The sequence below is a fragment of the Syngnathus typhle genome, linkage group LG14 (genome assembly GCF_033458585.1).
Source record: "Syngnathus typhle isolate RoL2023-S1 ecotype Sweden linkage group LG14, RoL_Styp_1.0, whole genome shotgun sequence".
NCBI lineage: Eukaryota > Metazoa > Chordata > Actinopteri > Syngnathiformes > Syngnathidae > Syngnathus > Syngnathus typhle.
In genome coordinates this window covers 4,816,357-4,837,162 of record NC_083751.1, presented here as the reverse complement: position 1 = coordinate 4,837,162, position 20,806 = coordinate 4,816,357, and the positions used below count along the sequence as shown (strand labels likewise).

Genomic DNA, 20,806 nt, shown 5'->3' with positions numbered 1-20,806 from the left:
GTTTTATATTTCTTGTGAAAGAAAGTATGTTGGATGCCAAACATTCCAAGGAGGATAGAAAATGACGGCAGATGAACACGTCTAAGTGCAACTATTGTCTTTCAGATTATATTTCTACAGATGGAACTCTTGAGTCTAATCATGAATCATACGTGAAGTTCCAGTATATTCGGGGATGATGTTAGATGGTGGAACAGAGCACACTGCCTGACACCCTCAATGCCTTCTGTCTCGTACACCCGCCGCCGTCTTTGTGATGACAAGTGCACGTGTGTATGTAGAAATATACGAGTGTGTGTTGCCTTGCCAGTAAGCAACACAAGCCAAGATCACTGCGCTTTTCGTCTCTCGGTTTGCTTCGTTTTATTTGTTACCAGTGTAAACATTCCAAGTGGAAGGTGCCAAGGAAACACGTGGGTTGCTATTATGGCACCAAGCACAAGTCATTGTCAAGTGGGACCGCTGCAAAAAAGGGCTGAAGTTCCCCACTGCACCCGGTCTGCATCTGACATGGACCTTGAGGGGCTTGGCTTTTTCTTTTAGTTACCCGTAGGCCATGGGGGTCAAATTCCAGTCCTGTGTGAAAAGTTAGGCTCCTGCAGAACGTGGAAATGTACTGATCTTTTCACTCAGGTGTGTTTAACGAGGGTAACGTGGAAAACATATTGGAACGCGGCCCCTCGAGGACTGGAGGTGGACACCCCCTGCCGTAGGCCATACTAAAAATGACCAAACTAGCCCTTTTCTAATCAGAAGAGCATGGCAAGTTTACAGATCACAGGGTATCTGCTATCGAGTCCTGAAAAAGAAGCATAAGTATTGGAACGGCTTAGCCAATTCCATCTATTGTGATTCTTGCCAGTCCATTAAAAAATTTTAACCATTATATTTTGGACAAAAATAGTTGAGGTCACATACAGGGTGTACTTTTGTGGTTTTATTTGGGCCTGTGATGAGCTTGAGTTAGGCAGGCCGAGCCTTCTTGTATTAGATTGGAACTCTATGCATCTGATCCATAGAATCAAATGTCTTTCATTTTTTAATAAGATGTCTCAATGTTTACATGGTGGATATTCCTATTCTGATATCAGCACAAGTGTTGGATATATTGTTTTGAAAAATATATATGTAATGTCAAGGGCCAAATGTTTGCTGCAGCTTTAGTGAGGATTGAATTAATTTTTTTCTTTTTTAATCAGATCTGCGAGAGATTTAAAATTTCATGAGTGGGCGTCTGAAGAAATGTCATGGACACACAGAGAAGAAGAAAAAAAAATTAACTCAAAAAGTTTTTTCAGGTCACAATATAACTTTATTCAGGTAAAAATTTCAGATTAATTTGCAAAATATTACAAGAATACATTCAATGTAGTGAAGGTAAAAATTCAAATATATATTTTTTTTACTTTTTCTTCTTGTCAGTGTGGCTCAAGGAAGGTCATGATTGCGTGGATGTTGCTGTCCTTCACGCACATGGAAGCGTGTGCGCATTTACAGGGATAAAAATTAGCCGAACGTGAACAATAGCACCAAATTCAATGACATTTTCAGAGGCATGCAGAAGTTATGGGATCGAAGCACAAGCAAAAAAAAAAAAACCACATAAAAAATGACAAAGCACATTACCAAGAGGCAGACGTGCATGTTCTGCCCCACATGCACGTCTTGTACTTCCACTAATGGTGCATGAGAGGACCGCTGTAACAAAAAGAAACTTAATTTTGGAAAAAAAAACCATTTTTTTTTGCCAGCACGTGTAATAATTTGATATCGTCTCCTTTATTTTGATAGCTTCTTTTCTATTTTTAAATGTTTGTGAATATATATAAATATTTATAACTGATGATGATGATGATGTGAAGTGTTGCAAAGTAGTCGCATGGGACTTTTTTTTATACACAAGATGTTTATATCTTTTTTTTTTTTTTTAATATTTATGTTTCTGGGAGTTATTGGGACGACAGTCTTGTTGTGTTCTGCTTCCAATAAAAGATGGCAAATTTGAATTGGGTTAGAGATTGACAGAAAAAAAGCTCACACTCTGCGTAGAAAGGTTAATTTAAGGGAGTCCGGGATGACCAAGTTGTCCGCGTGGATGGCGGGCGGCACTTCGACGGGAAACGTGACGGGAAACACACGCTTCACTTCCAGGAGGAGCTGGCGAGGTTGAGCATCTATGCGGTCTTTGAGGAGGCCCTGAGGGAGACATGTAGAAGAAGAATTGGTCATATTTTTTTCAATGTCTGTATAAGAAGAACTCCCACTAGATGGCGCCAGAGTAATACATGACAGCAATTTCTTTGTAATGAGCACAAAAACAGTAAATAGAAAATATTTCTCATAAATAATGGTGGATAGATTACCCCCCCCAAAAAAGAATTCTGTGGTTCATTAATACAACCAATTAGTGACCGTGTGTGAGTGGTGAAATGTAAGCAGTACCTGAACCAGGCGGACAAAATTCAGCGAGACTCTTTCCTCAATATCACCATGAGGCGTGTAGTTGGTAAGAATCTTCACAATCTGCTCAACACAACAACTTCTTAGCTTGATCATCTTTTGAAATGCATCTTTCAAGGAAGCTCCATTATTTTTTTTGTGTCCAGCAAAAAGTCACCTGTTGGCCGCTGAGGGCGGTGCAGGCCCGCACAAGGGCACGAGCGTCCGCCTCCGAATTCTTCCCGACCTGCAGCAGCTGAGCTGCCTGGATGAGAGGCGCCAGGGAGGACATGGCACCCTCCGTCTGCAGACCACGGTCACGCAGCCACTCCTCAAGCTGACTTAAGTTCAGGCTAAACCACATAAGGCACTTTCAAGTAGGTAGGTTTTGTGATTTAAAAATGTGTCATTTTATTTCTCCTGTACCGTATGTGTATCCCGCGGCTGCAGCTGCACACGTCCTTCCTGAGCAGCAGGCTGTTGAGGGCCGAGGCGGACATGAAGTAGACCAGCTGGTGGAAGGCGTGCTCCATCAGCGCCGCGGGCAAAGCCTGACCGGACATGGCGGCGTGAAGGGCGCCCAACTCCTTCAACACTCGAGCCACGGTGGGAGCGTCCGCCCCTTCCGCCGGACCCGCTCGCCTTCTAGAGCCCGTCGGGATGTCTTCGCCCTCCAACAAGGCGGCGGCTGAGAAGGATGAGATGAAGATGGTTAGCATGAAGATGGCGGGTTGAGGTCTGGGTTCTGGCGCTACCTATGAAGCTCTGCAGGCGTTGCTCAGAGATGGAGACGAGCTGCTGGTAGGCTTGGATGCGGAGCTCGCTCAGCGTGTGGCTCAGATTGCCAATGTCAAAGGTCAGCGGCGACAAGTCCTCACGGACACGCAGCTAAAATCGACAAATGGAAGGCCATGAGCTGCACTCGGGATGACCTCTCTCACACTTGCTACTAAAACACTTCAGATTTTTTTTTTCCTCACTCACATACACACACAAACAATCCTGAATTATGTCTTTGGTGGCCCCTCAGTGTGTGTACACATGTGCTTCTCACCTGTTTTGGACCATGCTGAGTCAGCAGGTCGTGCAACAGACTGATGTTTTTCAGCCACAAAGCAGTCATGTCTAAATCACTGTTGTGTTTCTGTAGAGAAAAACATCATTACCAACACTTTCCAAAAATTTTGCATTTCTAAGAATTGGCTCTTGTGGAGGTTCGGCTTCCCCCTATTTTCCGTCCAGTCTACAAGGTTACCTTCAGAGTCGTCTTCATGGCGGCGACAGCGGCGCAACACAGCGATGAAGCGGCGGTTTGATCGCCCCTGATGTCCGCCTGCCTAACACACAGGAAGACCACGCTTGCCGCCAGCCCGGGAGCCAGCGACACGCCCACGTCTGCCCGCACGTCTGGACAAAAAGACAGAAGGTCGTACCTACCTAGCAGTGAATGCCCTACCTTTTAACTTAAATATCTGACTACAATGTAAAAATAATACGATTTTGGAGTCATCACCGGTGATGAGATTCTTGATGAGTTTGCTATCATCTCGTCTCCTGCATTCCAGAAGACCGGCCGCTGCAGCTGCTTTCTGCTGGGCTAAAGGCGAGCCATCAGTGGGGAACACTGACGGCAAAACTAGAAAGGAAAAATACGCCAGATCCAAAACCTTTAATGAGTTTGAGATGGCCAAACATCCCAAAAATGAATATAATAATATTTCACCTTGGGTAAGGAGTCGCCGGAATGGGACGCTGTTTCGAAGTTCCTTCAGTTCCTTCCTCAGCCTTGCACACTCCTGCTCGCTGGCCTCCAGAAGGTCCTACGCACGCAAATGTTTACAAGACTTCAGACTTGGTGAAGCAGCATGTGGCTCAATAGCCTCGTTGGTTAAAAGTCCGCTTATCAACCAGGACAATGGAAAATGGATTAATGCTACCTGCTGATGAGAAGACGAACCCGAGCTAACTCGAAGCAGCTGACATCTCAGCCTCTCCACTTCCTCCGCCCACTGGTTGCGCTGACTCAGCAACTGGCTCTCCAAAAACCTCCATGGGGCAAACAAATTAATTACAAGTTAATCGTTACTGTTAATGAAGCGAAGATGAATGAGCGACTCACTTGTTGGCTACTCGTACTGTGTCGTAGGCATGTGCCAAGTCTTCTCCTTTCAGCTCACCGCCAGACTCTTTGGTCAAGCCCATCTTGTCCATCAGCTGTTCCTGCAAGCATGCACCACAACTGAGCAAAACAGAAAGTCAACAATGGTGTTGCATCAGAACACAAATGTGTCCCGAACCGTTTCCAAAGTCCACTCCGTGAAGCCTCCCTCCGTGTTGGGAGATGTCACGCTGACCCGGCGCACCTCCTCTGGGGATGGGAAGGCGGACGGGAAGGGGGAGAGGGAGCGCGGGGTGAGGGATTGCGGTGAGGGGGACAGAGGTTCCGAGCTTAGCGCCGAGTCGGATCTCCTGAGGCCCCTGGTGCCCTGGATGGAGGATTCAGACCTTTACGCTTGTCCCAATAGTTTCCAACTAGTTTTTGTGTTGGTTGTGAACCTCAGTAAGCTGGCTCATGTCCCTCAGGTTGTCGTATCGTTGCTCCAGCCTGGTGAATTCCCGCAGGAGGCCCTGGTGCTTTCTCTTCTCCTCGTCAAGCTCGGCGCTCACAGCCGCCGTGGCCTGGGACGCCGCTCGCTGCACAAGAGCTGCACCGAGACCACGAGTTGGAAAAAGACAGCAAAGCCAAAGTGACGCGTGGTACCTTCTTGTGCCTGTTCCTGCTGAAGCAGGCATGCAGAGAGACGCTCTGTTTCTGCGCTGAGTGAAGCCTTTTCTCTCTGCAGTGTCTCCACCTCCTTCAAGATTCACAACAAATTCAAAATAATTCATAAACTCAGTCCAAAAAACAAAGTTACGGTGACAGTTACGTGTTTAAGCTGCAGTAGCTCCTGAGCAGCCTTCTCCTCTGCTCGCATCCTTTCCTGCTCCGTCTCCTGGCTTACGACGGAACAAGGCGCAGGAGATGGAGTGGCGTCCCTCTGATGGGCTTCCAGCTTCTCAATTTTTGCCCTCAGAGCAGCCAGTTCAGTGGCGGCAACCTCCCGCTCGACACGCAAGGTCTCTTTAAGGGCTGCGCTCTCCCTGGCCTGTTAGTATTTCAGATTTGTTCTGGAAATGCAAAATGACTTCATTTGATCACATGACATAAGGACGCACCTCCTGGTCTGCTCTCATCTGAAGCTGCATCAGTTTGACCTCCATGCCTTTGTTGAGCTCTCGGTACCTCTCCACCGAGCGAGCTTCCGTCTTGAGCTTCAGCAGCTCCTTTCGGGCAGCCTTGCGACGTACGCAACACTGCGCCAACACAACGGCCGCTCGCAACCTGGTGAAGCTTCTCCTCGCCAACCACCCACGCACTCTGGCCTGGAGCAGCGTGGCGGCTCGCTCGGCCACAAACTAAGCAAAGATGTCGCGTTTGACATTTTGTTTGTACAGGGGAAGCAGAGGATTACAAAAAACTAACCAGTCGGTACTGACGACGGGTTAGCGTGCCCCTGACGAAGGCCTGGATGATGATGGTGGCTTGGCGGACCAGGAGGAACATGCGTCTGTCCACCAGCATGCGGTAAATCTTCTGGATTACCAAAGCAGCTTTGGTGTACCGCAGGGTCTGAGCCAAACTGCAAGATGTGTGCTTTTGAACCTCAGAACCTGAACGCAGACGTGCTAACAAAAGTGAGCTCACCGCCTAGCTAGCGCTCCTCTCCAGTATCTTTGTAAGACAACGATGGCCCTGAGGGTTCTGCTGTAGTAAATCCGGGCCAGCCACCCTCTGACGCAACTCTGAAGTTTCACAGCGGCCGCTCGAAGCCTCTCCGCTCTCAACCTCTCCAGAAGAGCCACCTGCCCGGCCCGGAAAAAGACTTTGGTCTTTCCGAAGACGTACTGGTCCAGGGCGGGGATGAGCTGAGGCAAAGCCTGCTGGCATGCGAGCCGAGCCTCCTCCCAGCGCTGGCACCCTTGCAGCAGAACACGATACCTCAAGAAGAACTCCTCGTACGTCCATCTGGGGAAAGAACAATAAAACTGAAGTCCTCAATGACTCATTTGTTGTCGTGAAGAACCCAGCAGTCGTAACCTGGATGGAAAACCAGCAGCGCTGATTCGGATCGTCTCCAGCACTCCACATGCTCTCAACTGCTGCACCGTCCTCTTCGGGTCAAACCTGACAAGTAAAAAAAAATGTCAGTTTGAAGGCAAAGCCATCAGTGATAGCTTTGAAGGAAGCACACGGCTCACATAAAAGGCTCCTTGAGGTCGTTTGGTTTGATACAACGGACGTAGTGAGGTGTGGTGCTGTTCAGAGTCTCCATCAGCATCTGCAAGGACTGACGGAACTGTGGAAAAAACGGGATATTTGTTGAAAAAGACCAAGGAGACATTGGAGCAGGAATGGGAAGAGGTTCACCTGAAAGCCCACGGTCAACTTGTGTTCTCTGTGGGCTCTTCGCCCATTGGCCACACCGCTCCCCTTTCCTTGCTGTTGGAACAACTCGGCTACCAGCTCCGACTGACAGACACATACTGAGTTTTAACTCCGAAGTTTTGTACGCTTGATTTTTAAAGCGCAGACACGCGTCTAACCTGACTTGCTTTCATAACATTGACCAACTCCTCAAAAACGGTGTCTCGATTCTTGTCGAGGAAACCGCCGCATTGGTATTGCACCTGCGGAAACAAATACACACTTTTAACCTAGATCGTAGAAAAACGAGGAGTCTGCGTCACGCACTGTGTCAGCAAAGTGTAGAATGACGAAGGCGGTGTTGGACGTGCGAGGTTTGCGGAAGTTGGGATGACGTCGGCTGGTCAGGTGCTGGTCGTACAGCTTCTGGATCCAACTGTCGTCTGAACCTTTGGGCATCTGCTCAGTCCAAATAAGAACAGAACTTGATAACCATCTCTCAACTGGTTGCAGCTGGCCAACACTGACCCTGCACTCCTCATCCAACAGGTCCAAGAGGCCAAGCTGTCCTTCAATGAGATGAATACACTGCTGATTGTCGCTGAACTCGATCCTGCTCCATGTCAGCTCCTCACGTATGTACTCCTCCTGCTCCAGGTAGAACACGTGCTGCGCAAATCATTAAGGAGCAGATCCATGTCAGAGTCTATTGGAATAATATTCGCTTAAACTGAGATAGAAACTGGTGGTGGTGTTCCACAAGGCTCTATTTTAGGCCCACCCATTTTTACATTGGTTGCCGTTACAGTGGAAAACTGGAGACGTTCCACAAAATTCAATACTATGGCCACTCTGGGAGAAGAAGAAAAAAATGTTGGCTGACATGAGGTGTCCCATACTGTAACTCACCCTGTTGAACTGCTGTTGCAGTTTTTCATTGGCGTAGTTGATACAAAACTGCTCAAAGCTGTTCCGCTCAAAGGTCTCAAAGCTGCACATAGACGAAGACTCATGAGTTATTGGCGAGAAATCTAAAAACATAGATGCAGCTCCTCACCCATAGATGTCCAGCACTCCTATGAAGGTTTTGGCACGACCTGCCTGACTACGTAGGGCAGAGTTGAGTCTGTGCACGGTCCACTGGAACATCTGCTCATAGATATGCTTGGCCAGGGCATCTCGAGCCTCGATGGCCTGCTGACCCGTCATAGGCTTGCTCAGCGTGTCGCCCGCTAGCACCAACCTGCGATGGCATAGCCAATGGGCCATGTGGGCGGCCTCAACACCCAGAAGCTTGCAGAAGACAGCCATAGAACTGTCATCTGCCTAAAAGAAGACAACACTTGATCATTTCTTCATATTTGTGTCATAGTTTAATATTTTTATTTCATTCAGTAAAGGAAAATTGGAGACTCACATCAATGTAAGAACGATCAGAAGTGCGTCCAGTGCCTGAAATCTTCACATTGCCCAAGTGCAGAACAGCTGCCAGGATTCTGAACAGCTCTATTTGCTGGTCGGGAAGGATGCCTGTAAATCCAACAGAAAAAAAATGAACAAAAATTAAAATGTGGATCAAATGTAACATTTAAAAAAAAAAAAAATGTAATTATATTTTTTATTTAATCCTACCCAGGATGGTGAAAGCATTGCGAGTGCGCTCCATTTCCATCACGTCATCAGTCCCAGCAATTTTTGCATCTCCTTGGTTTGTGTAGCGAAAATATTCGGGAGCAGCTGGATAAAAAAGTTTAAAAAAAGTGAATGAATTAAATAATAAGTATTTTTTTAATAGTCACGTCTCACCTAGTTTAAGTGATCTCATTTCAGGCAGTTGTCTGGAGGCACACAGCTGGTAGAAGATGTGGTAGTTCCTCTCTGCTCCTGACTAATGTATGCAAAAATATACAAAGTTAATATTTCATATAGAGTAAGACTGCAAGTTTTTTGCCACAAATATTCTGCACCTGAAAGACCACTCTGGACTTCTCCAGCAAGTAGGTGCTCATGTTGGCCCCGATAATGTCTCCTTTACCGCCAAAACCGATCTGGATGTATTTCCCAAAGCGACTGCTGTTGTCGTTCCGGGTGGTTTTGGCATTCCCGATGGCCTTCACACAAAATATGTTTTATTCGACTAGAAAAAGTAGTAAAAGAAACCTTTGTTGTTTCCGCACATTACCTCCATGATAGGATTGGAGGCCAGCACCTTGTCCTCCACACTGGTCTGCTGAGCGGCTCCTCCCACCACCGCAAAGTACCTCATGGTGAATTTGGCCGAGACCGTTTTGCCGGAACCCGACTCGCCGCTGATGATGATGGACTGATTTTTCTCTTCCCTGTGAACGGAATTGTAGGTTAGCCAAAGAGATAAAGGTCAAGGGCTCGAGTTGAGGCCGACCTGATCATGGTGCGATAAGCGTTCTCCGCCACAGAGAAGATGTGAGGCTCCAGCTCAGCCATGTCCTGACCGCTGTAGGCGTCAATCACCTCCTCGCCGTAGATGGGGAGCTCATCGTAGGGATTGACAGCCACCAGCACAATACCTAGCAAAGATTTTAGGTTCATTTAATTGCTACAACTCTGTAAAGAAAAAAAAAACCGAATTGTTCCCATTTTTATAAAATAAATGTGAATATTATAGATTTAATTTTTTTATTAAATATTAAAATGATCTTGTATTTTAACACGTGTGATTAGATACCAGACTTGAAATGCACTTTAACAAAAGTATTGGGACACAGAGAGGAAACCAAAAAGTCTGGAAAGTGATAAAAGGTGTGTCCCAATACTTTTTGTGCATATGGCGTCACATGCTCACCGCAGTAAGTGTAGATGCTGTTGTAGTCCAGGAAGCGAACGCGGAGGTTGTGCAGGATGGCAGGCTCGTGGAGGAAGCTAAGTGCCGTCAGGTCATTCTCGCCTTCTGAGATGTCAGGGTTAGCTAGCGGAGGAAGGTCGGACGGCGACGCCACCGGGTAAAGTGACTCCTGTCAGTGGAGAAAATATTTAATTTCATTTTCATTTTTAACTTTGTGTTATTGTCTCACCTTCCCTCCTGAAACCCGCAGGAGCACGTGCTTGTCATCAGGTGTGTAGTCCTGAACGAGCTGGGCCGACACCCAGACTGCATCTGGATCAGGAGTCCACACGTTGGCCCCCTGGTAAAAGAAATCCGAGATATGAGCCAAAACAGTGACACTGACTGATTTTTAATTGCACCAACATTGCTTCCTGAAACATTTGACAGCCATCAGCATAAAAAGCTCTTAAAAAGGGTTACAAATTAACACTGGCTATGCCACTTTAAAAGTCGACGTAGATAAGCCATTATGCGTGACTATATTGTGAGTGCATGAATAGAGCACTATACAACCTAAAATATTTATGAATAGGCATAATGTATTAGTGCATTTCATCTTCACCTGAGAAAACTGCATTTGACTACAATCTTCAAAAGCATTCTCAAAATGGAGTACTAGTATTTATCAGATAAAAATATGTTATCTGGACCCGGAATCAAATTAAAATATTCATTGAAAACAAAAAAAATCAAACAATTAACTGAGATTTAAGTGCTCAGAGACACGTGGAGAAATGCAAATGTGTTTGTGTGGAAAAGGCCCAAAGACAATATTTTAATATAAAATCTAGTTGCTATTCCTTCATAAATAGCAATGTAATTTCAAATAATACAACACAGCATTGCTACCTTGGTGTACAGCTGCAACGTCGCCATCTTCAATTAGGTGTCAAAAAGCATCCGAGAAGACAAAAACGACACGCACAAAAAGCAAAGGGATTTTCCACCGAGGAAAACGTCCCTAGCTGTGGGTGCATGTGCACTTTGTTCACATTAAAACACACGCACGGAGGAACGAATGTCATGCAGGTGAGCCTGCAGCTGATTGGGTGGGAATTGACTTGTTACTAATGTTGGCTCGTGAGTGAACGATGGGTTCCAAGGAACGCATCTTTTCAGTGAACGAGAGTGAACGAATCACTCCCTAAAGTGATTCGTTCTTTTTTCAGTTCATATGACTTCAACCAGTAGGTGTCGGTTGTGCGCATTGAAGCTGGTGCCACCTCGCCGTAAAACAAAACGAAGAAGAAAATGACGTAACTTCCCGTCCACCCACGAACGAATTTGTGAGTGAACGAATCAGGGAGTGAGTTATTCGCGTTTCCAGTTCATCGTGAGAACGCATCAGTGAGGGAACGAATCCTGACTTTCCTCTTCGCGAACGAGTCAATGGCTCAACTGCCTTCCTTCCCCCCGTGCATCAACGCATCAGTCGGTGAACGTGTTGCGTCTCCTTCCTGGCGTGAACTATGTAAACCGATGTGGTGTATTGATGTGGTAATGTTGGTTGGTATAAGTATTATTTCAGTGCTTATTTACTGCCAATGTGATACTTCTACTTTTACCCAGTAGAGGGCGCACTCGCCTTAGAGTTGACTACTGAGGATTGATGTTGGACAGAAGAAGTTGTACAAGAGAGAAACATGTGCTTGTACTGTGTGCGCCGTTCTTATTAAAACGTCCTCTAAACTTGGAGAGTGTGCGCGTCATTACGGCCACGATATAACAACCATAATGTTGATTTACGATTTGCAAAGAACCACTCAGTAAAACACCACTCCTTTTAAGCACGTTTTCTCCAACCTAACGGCTAACTCTTTTGCACGAAGTGATGCGTCGTTATGATTATGCTTCTCTTTGGGTAATCTTGATTTTATAACATTTATAGTTGTTTTTAGATAACGTCAAAGTCTACTTTATTGTCAATTTCTTCACGTGCCAAGACACACGAAGAAATTGAACTAACGTTCCCACTATCCCACGGTGACAAGACAGTACACAATATACATACAAGTAAACAACACCAAAAAAAAATAAATAAGAAGGCGCAAACAATGAATAAATAATAAATAAATAAATAACACAATAAATAAGAGTATGCATATATATGCCTAAATATTGTTGTCCAATATATCTACTGCAATTTCACATTAGATTGGTGATTTGAAATTTACTTTTTATTATTATTATTATTTTAATAAACATTAAAACTTGTTCAAGCTTGTCTGGTGTTTTATTCCTTGTGATTATTTTTTTGGGCATGAAAACAAAAATCTGGCATTTAGTTAACTGCTTTATATGACAATATGGATATGTTTTACATATGTGTTGGTGACCCCCAAAATAAAGTGCAAGTCAAATACACATTCTGGTCACTAGCTGACCAGGAGATGGCGACAGCGTGGCATCTGAAGACCATGGATTGTTTGTTCTGCTATAGCCTAGGTGACTGATTCACAATTTGGTTTTGTCTGATATCAGATATTAAATAAAGAAAGCCAACTGGCTGATTGATTTGTTTTAATTGAGAGGGGAAAAAAAACAGCAAAAGCATTTCACTAGCTGACCAGGAGATGGCGACAGCGTGGCATCTGAAGACCATGGATTGTTTGTTCTGCTATAGCCTAGGTGACTGATTCACAATTTGGTTTTGTCTGATAATAGATATTAAATAAAGAAAACCAACTGGCTAATTGATTTGTTTTAATTGAGAGAAAAAAAAACATCAGCAAAAGCATTTCACTAACTGACCAGGAGATGGCGACAGCGCGGCATCTGCTATGCCGGTTTAAAAAAAAAAAAAACGTAATTAGCTAGGGGTCAAAGGTCAAAGTTTACGGTTCAAAGTTCACCCAGGGGTCAAAGGTCGGTTCAAAGTTCACGGGGTCATGTGCACATTTTCGATTTTTAACTAGAGCTGAAAGTTCAGGGTTCAAAGGTCACCCAGGGGTCACCCAGGGGTCACCACGGGGTCACCACGGGGTCACCGCGGGGCCACGGGGTCACCACGGGGTCACCGCGGGTTCAAAGTTCAGGGTTCACTTTTTTTTTTTTTTTTTTTTTTTTTTTTTTAGGTTAACCTTTATTTAACCCAGTGCTTCTCAATTATTTTCTGTTACGCCCCCCCCTAGCAAGAAGAAAACTATTCGCGCCCCCCCTCCCCACCGTGACTATCCTAACTTGTCTTGTAAGTCGTAAAATGTTGCACTGTCGCAAACGTGACAGAAGTAACAATGAGAGCGCCACTGCCCCCTGCTGTAGTAAACGCGCAATTATACTTTATTCTAGTACTGCCAGTTCATTAGGGAAAAATCATGGTCAAAGCTTAACTGAAAGTGAAAAGTGCCACACCCGCCCTCACTCCCACCTCCTTATTGGCTGGTTGATCTGGGACGTCACACAGACACTCCATTAGGTACACCACCATTTTCAAGTGTGCCTAATAACTTTATGCATTTTTTGTATGTGTCAAGAATGTGTATTTGACTCCTTGCTCTTTATTTTGGGGGACACCAACACATATTACACAACGTAAAACACATACATAGTGTCATATAAAGCAGTTAAGTTTCATGCCCAAAAAAATAAAAACAAGGAATAAAACACCAGACAAGTTTTAACAGGTTTTAATGTTTATTATAATAATAACAAAAGTACATTTCAATCCAGCAATCGTTGTCAACATTATCCCGTGTGTTTTCTTGATTGTTTTTTGTCTAGTGTATTGCTTAGTTGTGTGTTATTGAAGTTAAAAAGAAAAGAAAAAAGAAAGGATCAGTGGGGGGGGGGGTGCATTTGTTGAGCGATTCGTTTGAACGGATCTTATGAGTGAACTGATTCTAAAGATACAGTTCACTTAAAAGAACTGGAATGCACATAACTACTTGTTACGATGTCAATATCTAGTAAGTGAGTCCGTGCTCCGTGTCTCTTTTGGTGTTTGGATATTTCAAATTGGACGCAGATATTACAAAAAAGAAACACGACTCGTTTATTTTACTTTTAAAATCGATACATCAAAATTTAAATATAAACAAGCAAACATTTGCTCTTGTGATGACTCCTCTCGTCAGCCCCCCCCCCCCCTCCAATTTACCTGCAGCCCTGACGTCACGTCCACCCATCCAAGCCTACCTTCTCCTGCTTGTTGAACAGCACTTTAAACACTAGCGCCATCCGTTGGCCAGTCATGATGACTGCTTTGGCCCTGAAAATTGTTGGTTGTATACAATTTCTTGTATAAATAAAACTTTAAAATCAAATTGTGGACGGACGTTTTCTTACTAATCGTTCCGTACAACAAACGAGAAAATCAAGGCCAGAGCTGGAATCACACCAGCAACTTCAGCATGGTCCGAACAGTTACAATTGTTGTGCACCGTGTGAATTTTGGAACGAGCCACGTGTTTGAAGACTTTCCACAAATTTTATACAATGAGTGAATCGATGACGTGTTGCAATGAGGCCGAGGACATTTTGCAACCATCCAAGCTCTTCCCAGATAACCCCACATATTTTGTTGATTTTTGGGTAGGACATTAAAAATGATTCTCCAATATATATAGTATATTTTTTTAAAAAGTTTGACCACATTTTTTTATTAGTGTTTCAGAATTAAATATATAATGAACAGAAGGTATACGGGCCACGTACCACCAGTAACCAGTACCTCATTCTGTGGTGCACAGAGTGAATGCTTAAAATTTAAGATGCAAAATATTTTTGACCTTCACATCCATTTAAAAAAATGAGTAAGCACCCAAATATTTCTTTGACAGGATTGTCAAAAAAGAAAAATGAATGGCTTGAGGAAAAATGTTCATTTTATCCAACATTGGCACATTTCTGTGAAAAGTGTAGGGGTACACTTTCCTGTCTTGTGTGCCGACACCGTGAGTTCGATTCTCGCATACAACGGTGTGAATGTGTGACCAAAAAAAAAAAGTTCTGGATTATGTCTCTTCTTGTTTTGGGTTTGGGGAGAATTTCACATGTTGCTGCCATCCTGTGGCCATAACGGACACTGCAGTTCAATCAATCTGCTTGCATGTGGCGGGCCGGAGATGGCAGGAAAGGCTCGTCCAATGTTTGCGAAGATGATGAAGACCGGGGAAAAGGACAATAGTTGCCGTCTGGGCTGGCGGCACCTGCGTTATACGCTCTCCATGTCTTCGCTGACGTTGCCTTCGTCCTTGACGGCGTCGCCCTCGCCGGCCGCCGCCGCCGCCTCCTCTACGTGCGCCAACATGTCAGCCATGAGCGCCTCCTCCAGGCGTTTCCTCACGCTGTACACCAACTCCTCCTGCTTCCTAGGAGTTAACAACACACGGACACAAGTCCAGCCAAACATGTTTGAAGCCTATAAAGTGTGTAATGATGACAAACGCTCACCTAATGTCCTCATCGGTGACGATGAAGGCCTTACAGAGCGGCTGCGTGGTGTTAAGCCACACGCCCGGGTTCTTCTCGACGGCGGCCGATAGCTGCCCGGTGATGGGGGCGGCGCTGGTGTGAAGCGCGCTGGCGATGGCCGACAGAAGCGTCTTGTCTGTGCAGCCTGGACCCACACCTGACACGGGCATGAGTAAGGAAAAAGGCGTGCTTTTTATAGCCATGCAACCTATTAGCTGAACATTTTTGTCATAGATACAATGCACTCAGCTTCTCGCTCCAAAAGTCCCCTGGGTCATGACACTAAATGAACATGCCACATACCTTGAAGACCTTTTGGCAGCTCCATGGTTTTCACCAACTCTTCTGCGATGTCGTATGCACTCAAACCGCTTAGCTTCTTCTCCCAAAATAGCTAGAGAAACACAACACAAGTAGGTGAACTAGCCCACGCTAAATGTGAATCCAGTCTCGGAAAAGACATTCACCTGACGAGGTTGGTCCACAGCTTTCTGTGGGTCTGTCTTGACTTTATTGCTGGGATGGTTGGTAACCTTGGTAACAGGCTGCTTAAAGATGGAGGCTGTCTGTCTGACTGGTAGCGATGTGTTCAGGTCAGGTTTACCCTTAAAACAGTCGAGCCGACAATCATACATGTTAAAAGTGATCCAATATCTTATCTTTCTAATCTTGCACTGTATTTTTTTGACATTTGAAGTAAGATAGAGAATTTTCTCCTCCGTTGCCTCACCTTGTTCTGGTTGTTGTTATCGTAGCGCATCCGCTGGCGGTTCTTGTTCAGCTTACTCATCAGCATCTTCCCCGTGCGGAAGTCGAATGAGCTCAGGTCCATCTGGTTGCCGAGGTAACGGGCCAACTGAGGCTTGCTTCGGAACTTCTTGCCAGATGGACTACGCGAGGCGGTACAGAAGAAAAAATAGGTCAGGATCATTGGGAAGACACCATGTCTTTATATTAAACATTCAAAGGCGGGAAGCGGCTGACGGACAGGCACACGACGGCAACATGCAACAAACACGTAAACATTTGAATGAATGGATTGAAACCCTGAACTCACAATGCATTACAAACATGTCATTTCAATGGCCACTGCACGGTTTTTAGGGGGTCAAATGGAACTGATAGCGGCTCCACGTGTGGGAGCGACAACTTACGATGTACACAGTGTGTCAGAAAGGTTCCAGGACTGGTGTTTCAAAAGCTCTATCAAGAACCTTGACTTCATTCGTGAGTTCTTCCAGGAGTTCCATGAGAAAACTAGAAAAGTGCAGAAGATTCTTGGGTTTGTAGAAACTTTTAGTTCAACTACGTACACTTTTTGGGACACTAAGCCTGGAACCTTTCTCATACGTTGAACATGAGAATTAGGAATGTATATAGAACCTGACCGTGCACGTCACTCATGCACACACGATGCGTCTTGCATCACACAATACAGGAAACAGAAGAAGTTCGACAGGGTGGTGGGCCTACCACAGACTATACAACCGACCCGCCTCCCCCCTCTCTTGCCTCTGTTCCTCATCTGGCTCGTCTCCTCTGCTAAAGGAGAACACAATTCTGCCGTTGTTGGTTCATTTCAGGTGAAGGGTTTGGGGGATAAGGGGTGTCAACTCAAGAGGCCTGTCGCTAGGCTTTTCAGCCACTGACCCCAACTTTACACCTCGACCTCCCCCCCCCCCCCCAAGAAACAAATAGTCCTGCGTGTATCCATCCGCGAACAAGCTGACGCACACAGTTAAGAAGTCGAAGCACAGTTCATATAGGTACCTAAAATAATAGACGTCGCTTTTCCCGGCGGACAAACCCGACTTTCTGGTCACTTCTTCCATTTTCCAGCCTTTGGGGAGAGCAGTGCAATCCCACCTTTTCTTCTCCATTTTCGCGCACTAGTATAAATGGCAGTCTTAAAAGAAAATGTTTTGTTTTGGTTGTTAGCTTAGCGTCGACCATAGCACGAACATGCGCCGCGCCACCTGGAACGCGAGCTCGCACGGGCTAGTTGGGAAGCTAAACGTCTCCGTGCTCTTTGTACTCATGGAGATCGCTCCGCCGCGGTCGTCGCGGCCACATCACTACCCTCTTCCCGCTCGACTCGCCACAGGTCCCGGTGAGAAAGCTACATCCGCGAGGGAAACGAGAACACAAGCTGAGCCAAGGATTTCCCCGCTCCAAGAGAAAAGAGGAAAATGAAAAAAGTTAATATAACCGATTTCGAAATAAAAGCATGTATTGAAAACAAAAGCTAGACTGGAAGAGGTACAGAAGAAAAATAGATTAAATAAATAAATAAATAAATAAATAAATAAATAAATAAATAAATAAATAAATAAATAAATAAATAAATAAATAAATAAATAAATAAATAGATAAATAAATAAATAAATAAATAAATAAAAAAGCAATAATGTTCACCAACGTTTTGCACAAAAAGTGTAATACTATGTGAGATTCATTTATTTTTCTGACATTCTTCTAACAGATTTGATATTTGCAATTCTATCTTTCTGAGTCAAGGCAATTATTTTGCATTAGAAATAACCCTCAGCACACCACCAAACAATAATATTGCAAAAAGCATACTTTTTGGTGTTGCGCTGATATTACCAAAAAGTATTTTGTCCACTTTGAGTCAACATCATCACATTCTACAGTCTACACTGTATCCTTAATACTTTCTTACTCCACACGTGTCGTTCACAGTTATTAAAAACGATAATACTAGTCATTTAAAATTTCGTAACGCGTCATTTTTATTTTGAAAGGAAATACGGAAATTGTACCAACACCGTTGTTTACCTTGACGTTGGTGTCAGGTAACAACAATGTTAACTGAAAGCAACATTAATTATGTCTACTGTTCAAAATAGTCGTAAATATTCACAGGGAATGTGCAAAAATCCCATACGTTTCAGGTCAATTAAATGAAACAAGTGTTGAGAAAGCTCACCGTGCCTACCTTAGCTCTCACGTTTCACGTCAGTTACATGAAATCGGAGAGCCATTTGACTACAATGCCGACCGTTGCCACTCTCGTTTCCTCCCCTCATATTATGAATGAACAAAGCCTATTTTCCATCGAACGCAAGCGGTATGTTTCAAATTTTACGGTGCAAAAACACATCGTGCATTAGCGCGTTTACAAACGCTGTTTGGGGAGGGGGGGAGGCAGAGGATTTACTGTGCACGGTTAACATATGCAGAACTGTCAAAATGGTACAATGTCGACGTCAATTGCAAACACAAAAAAAGATCACCTTTGTTAATAGCGACACTGCAACGGTGCTACACAGACGTGAGCGAACACACCGTTGCATTGCTACTTGCACACACGAACACGCAAAACGCTAACACTATTCACCGTATCGATGATAAACATTCCGATTTACTGACGTTTCTGTCTGACTGAAGGTACATTTTGCACGCTCAACGACACAGAGTCTATTGCAAACCGTTCACGGAGGCTTTGGAAGCATTGAATGGCATGTACTTACTCGGTTTTATCCATTTTGAAGACACAGTGGGTTTTGTTCCTCTCGCTGTATTAAATCCCTTCTCTCTCAGTCCCCTCCCCTCCCCCTCTACCACTGGAGAAATTATTCACGCAAATTTCGACGTCTGCGTGATAACGTGACTATTGTGTCGGGGGTGCAGTGCGAGGGGGGGGGGCAACCCTCATCAGGTAGCTACGTGACTGCCGGTCAAATTGAAAGTATATAAATGACATGTTTTTTGTCCGTGCATCAAGCAGAGCTTCATAATAACTATGCAGACACACAATGGCATATTTCAGATTTATTCACGTTAAATAGTCATGGATTAAAACGTTTTCATTATACAGAACACAGATCAACAGGTCAGTGGATGGACATCATCATCATCTCATTTGTAATTGGCCAAGTAGAAGCAAGTTTACTCTTGTCCATCCAGTTCACGTATAAACACTCTGCTCCTGTAAAACACACATCAGCAACACTAGATTATGAACACATATACAACTCCCCACAAACTGTCACACTTGATTTTACGCCAAAACATATATTTGAGAAATACAAATATAAACATCCATTCATCTATGTTCTTCAACTTTGCCTGATACAGTGCTTTAGGTGTGTGGGGGGAATAAGTGTAGGTTTTGGAACGTGGTGGGTTCTATGAAAACTGAAGATTGTAGGCTAGCTGCATTGTAAGCTGATGCGCTCTTACTTTTTTTTATTCCTCCGAGGAATAACAAACCTGAACATGAGGCTGAATCATGCAAGTACTTAAAGATGCCATTCAACAATTTTGTATATTTTACAGACCAGAAAAAAAGAGTCCAAATTAATAGCAGTCACTTCATGCATTTCACTTATTGGAGGCATTTTGGGGCATGTTTATTAACCCCAGCCAACAAACACACATATGGGCCCATTCCAAGTCTGACAATCTTCAGTGGCAGTGCACAAGACCTACAAATGCTCAACAAAACAAAAAATAAAAGATACATGTAATGTTGATAAAATACCTACAATTGAATTGAAAAACTCTTCAGTCATCCTTAGGGAATTTGCCTCTAATGTACGGCACATAGTCAAGGATGAGCCGCCAGTCTGTGACGTAAACCAGCGCCACGCCGCCCACTGTTCCCCACCCCATCAAATTGGGTATCCTACATGAAGAAGACAATCAGGAAAAAAAGATTGATATGATTATAAATCCATAACCACCCACAGCTCTTCCACCCCTAATAATTTTCCAAAAATATCTTTGGGAATGGTTTATTGAAAGGGTCAAACGCCTGTTTTTCAAAGAAAATGTAAATTGGAGGTTAATCAGGATTATTTGTAGAACATTGAAGGGTGGCTTGGTTGCATCAGCACAGTCTTATACTATATCACGTTAGCCTAATTTCAGGGAGACTTTGAATAACAAGCAGAGCAGTCATAGTACCTTAATATTGTCATTTTGAGTGTTTTTAGTGTGTGAAAACAATGCACAAAACAAGATCTTGCGCTTAATGTTTTTTTTTTGTTCAGCAGTTCTCTTTCATCCTACAATGATAATTTTTATGCACAAGAGCCCTTTGCACTGGGAAAACAATCAATATATGGTTATTTTTAATAGTTCAAACCTTTTGTTATTAAAGGATGGATCTTTCTGACATGCATTGAGAAATGCAGAAGGAAAAATAGGCTAAACAGACTGATAATAAAAACGTTTTTAAAGCACAGTATTCATTCTCCAATAACCTAGTTATTAATAGTTTGCTTCCATTCTAATGTTAAATATTTCAAAATTAGCCAAGGAGGCTAAATCATTGCAAGTATAAACAGGGAAGCTAAGCTACGTTAGCTTGCGTGCAGCCGAATCGGTCACGTAGAAGGACACAGTCGTGTTCACGTTTGCTTTTTCGCTTTACCAGACGTAAAAATATACATAATCACGTACAAAGTGGAAGTTCATTACGGTTATAAGTTATACGTACCACGTCCGTACAATCGTGACGTACTTAGCACCCACGAATTTATTGAGTATGTTGTTCAGGACCATCCTGACCTCTCCTGTTCTACTCTACTCGACGGAAGTGTTTACACTGATTTGGAAGGACCCAGGACTGCCCCATTTAAGTGCCTGTTTAAAATTGC

The 20,806-nt window shown here is 44.1% G+C and overlaps 3 protein-coding genes across 6 annotated transcripts; all 3 read right to left on the bottom strand.

Annotated features, from left to right (window-relative positions):
- Window positions 1-1,423: 1,423 nt before the first annotated feature.
- Window positions 1,424-10,735, bottom strand: si:dkey-110c1.10 (unconventional myosin-Vb). Its single transcript, XM_061298133.1, has 35 exons — window positions 10,617-10,735; window positions 9,955-10,065; window positions 9,726-9,894; window positions 9,306-9,450; window positions 9,087-9,243; window positions 8,872-9,015; window positions 8,711-8,792; window positions 8,537-8,641; window positions 8,322-8,434; window positions 7,962-8,230; window positions 7,814-7,895; window positions 7,433-7,573; window positions 7,232-7,363; window positions 7,084-7,167; window positions 6,908-7,009; window positions 6,739-6,836; window positions 6,578-6,664; window positions 6,185-6,505; window positions 5,963-6,119; window positions 5,656-5,895; window positions 5,367-5,585; window positions 5,201-5,294; window positions 4,996-5,144; window positions 4,737-4,925; window positions 4,559-4,659; window positions 4,377-4,485; window positions 4,163-4,259; window positions 3,953-4,075; window positions 3,695-3,846; window positions 3,494-3,583; window positions 3,195-3,327; window positions 2,866-3,127; window positions 2,618-2,792; window positions 2,443-2,523; window positions 1,424-2,196 (listed from the first exon to the last, which is right to left on the bottom strand). Exons 1-35 carry the CDS (start codon window positions 10,641-10,643, stop codon window positions 2,035-2,037), a joined length of 4,902 nt encoding a protein of 1,633 aa, XP_061154117.1. The 5' UTR covers window positions 10,644-10,735; the 3' UTR covers window positions 1,424-2,034.
- Window positions 10,736-14,327: 3,592 nt separating this feature from the next.
- On the bottom strand, window positions 14,328-18,829 carry mbd3b (methyl-CpG binding domain protein 3b). Of its 4 annotated transcripts, XM_061298127.1 has the most exons (7): window positions 16,950-17,347; window positions 16,653-16,721; window positions 15,910-16,069; window positions 15,647-15,784; window positions 15,483-15,573; window positions 15,159-15,336; window positions 14,328-15,076 (listed from the first exon to the last, which is right to left on the bottom strand). In XM_061298127.1, the coding sequence occupies exons 1-7, from the start codon at window positions 17,057-17,059 to the stop codon at window positions 14,920-14,922; spliced, it is 903 nt and encodes a 300-aa protein (XP_061154111.1). In that variant the 5' UTR covers window positions 17,060-17,347; the 3' UTR covers window positions 14,328-14,919. The 4 variants fall into 4 exon arrangements, with proteins under 4 accessions (XP_061154111.1, XP_061154113.1, XP_061154112.1 ...); XM_061298129.1 differs by lacking the exons at window positions 16,653-16,721; window positions 16,950-17,347 and adding an exon at window positions 18,674-18,829; XM_061298128.1 differs by lacking the exon at window positions 16,653-16,721 and having other exon boundaries at window positions 16,950-17,342.
- A 130-nt stretch (window positions 18,830-18,959) lies between these two features.
- Window positions 18,960-20,726, bottom strand: LOC133167432 (cytochrome b-c1 complex subunit 10-like). The gene is made up of 3 exons (XM_061298238.1): window positions 20,647-20,726; window positions 19,691-19,830; window positions 18,960-19,131 (listed from the first exon to the last, which is right to left on the bottom strand). The coding sequence occupies exons 1-2, from the start codon at window positions 20,709-20,711 to the stop codon at window positions 19,710-19,712; spliced, it is 186 nt and encodes a 61-aa protein (XP_061154222.1). The 5' UTR covers window positions 20,712-20,726; the 3' UTR covers window positions 18,960-19,131; window positions 19,691-19,709.
- Between the last annotated feature and the right edge of the window lie 80 nt (window positions 20,727-20,806).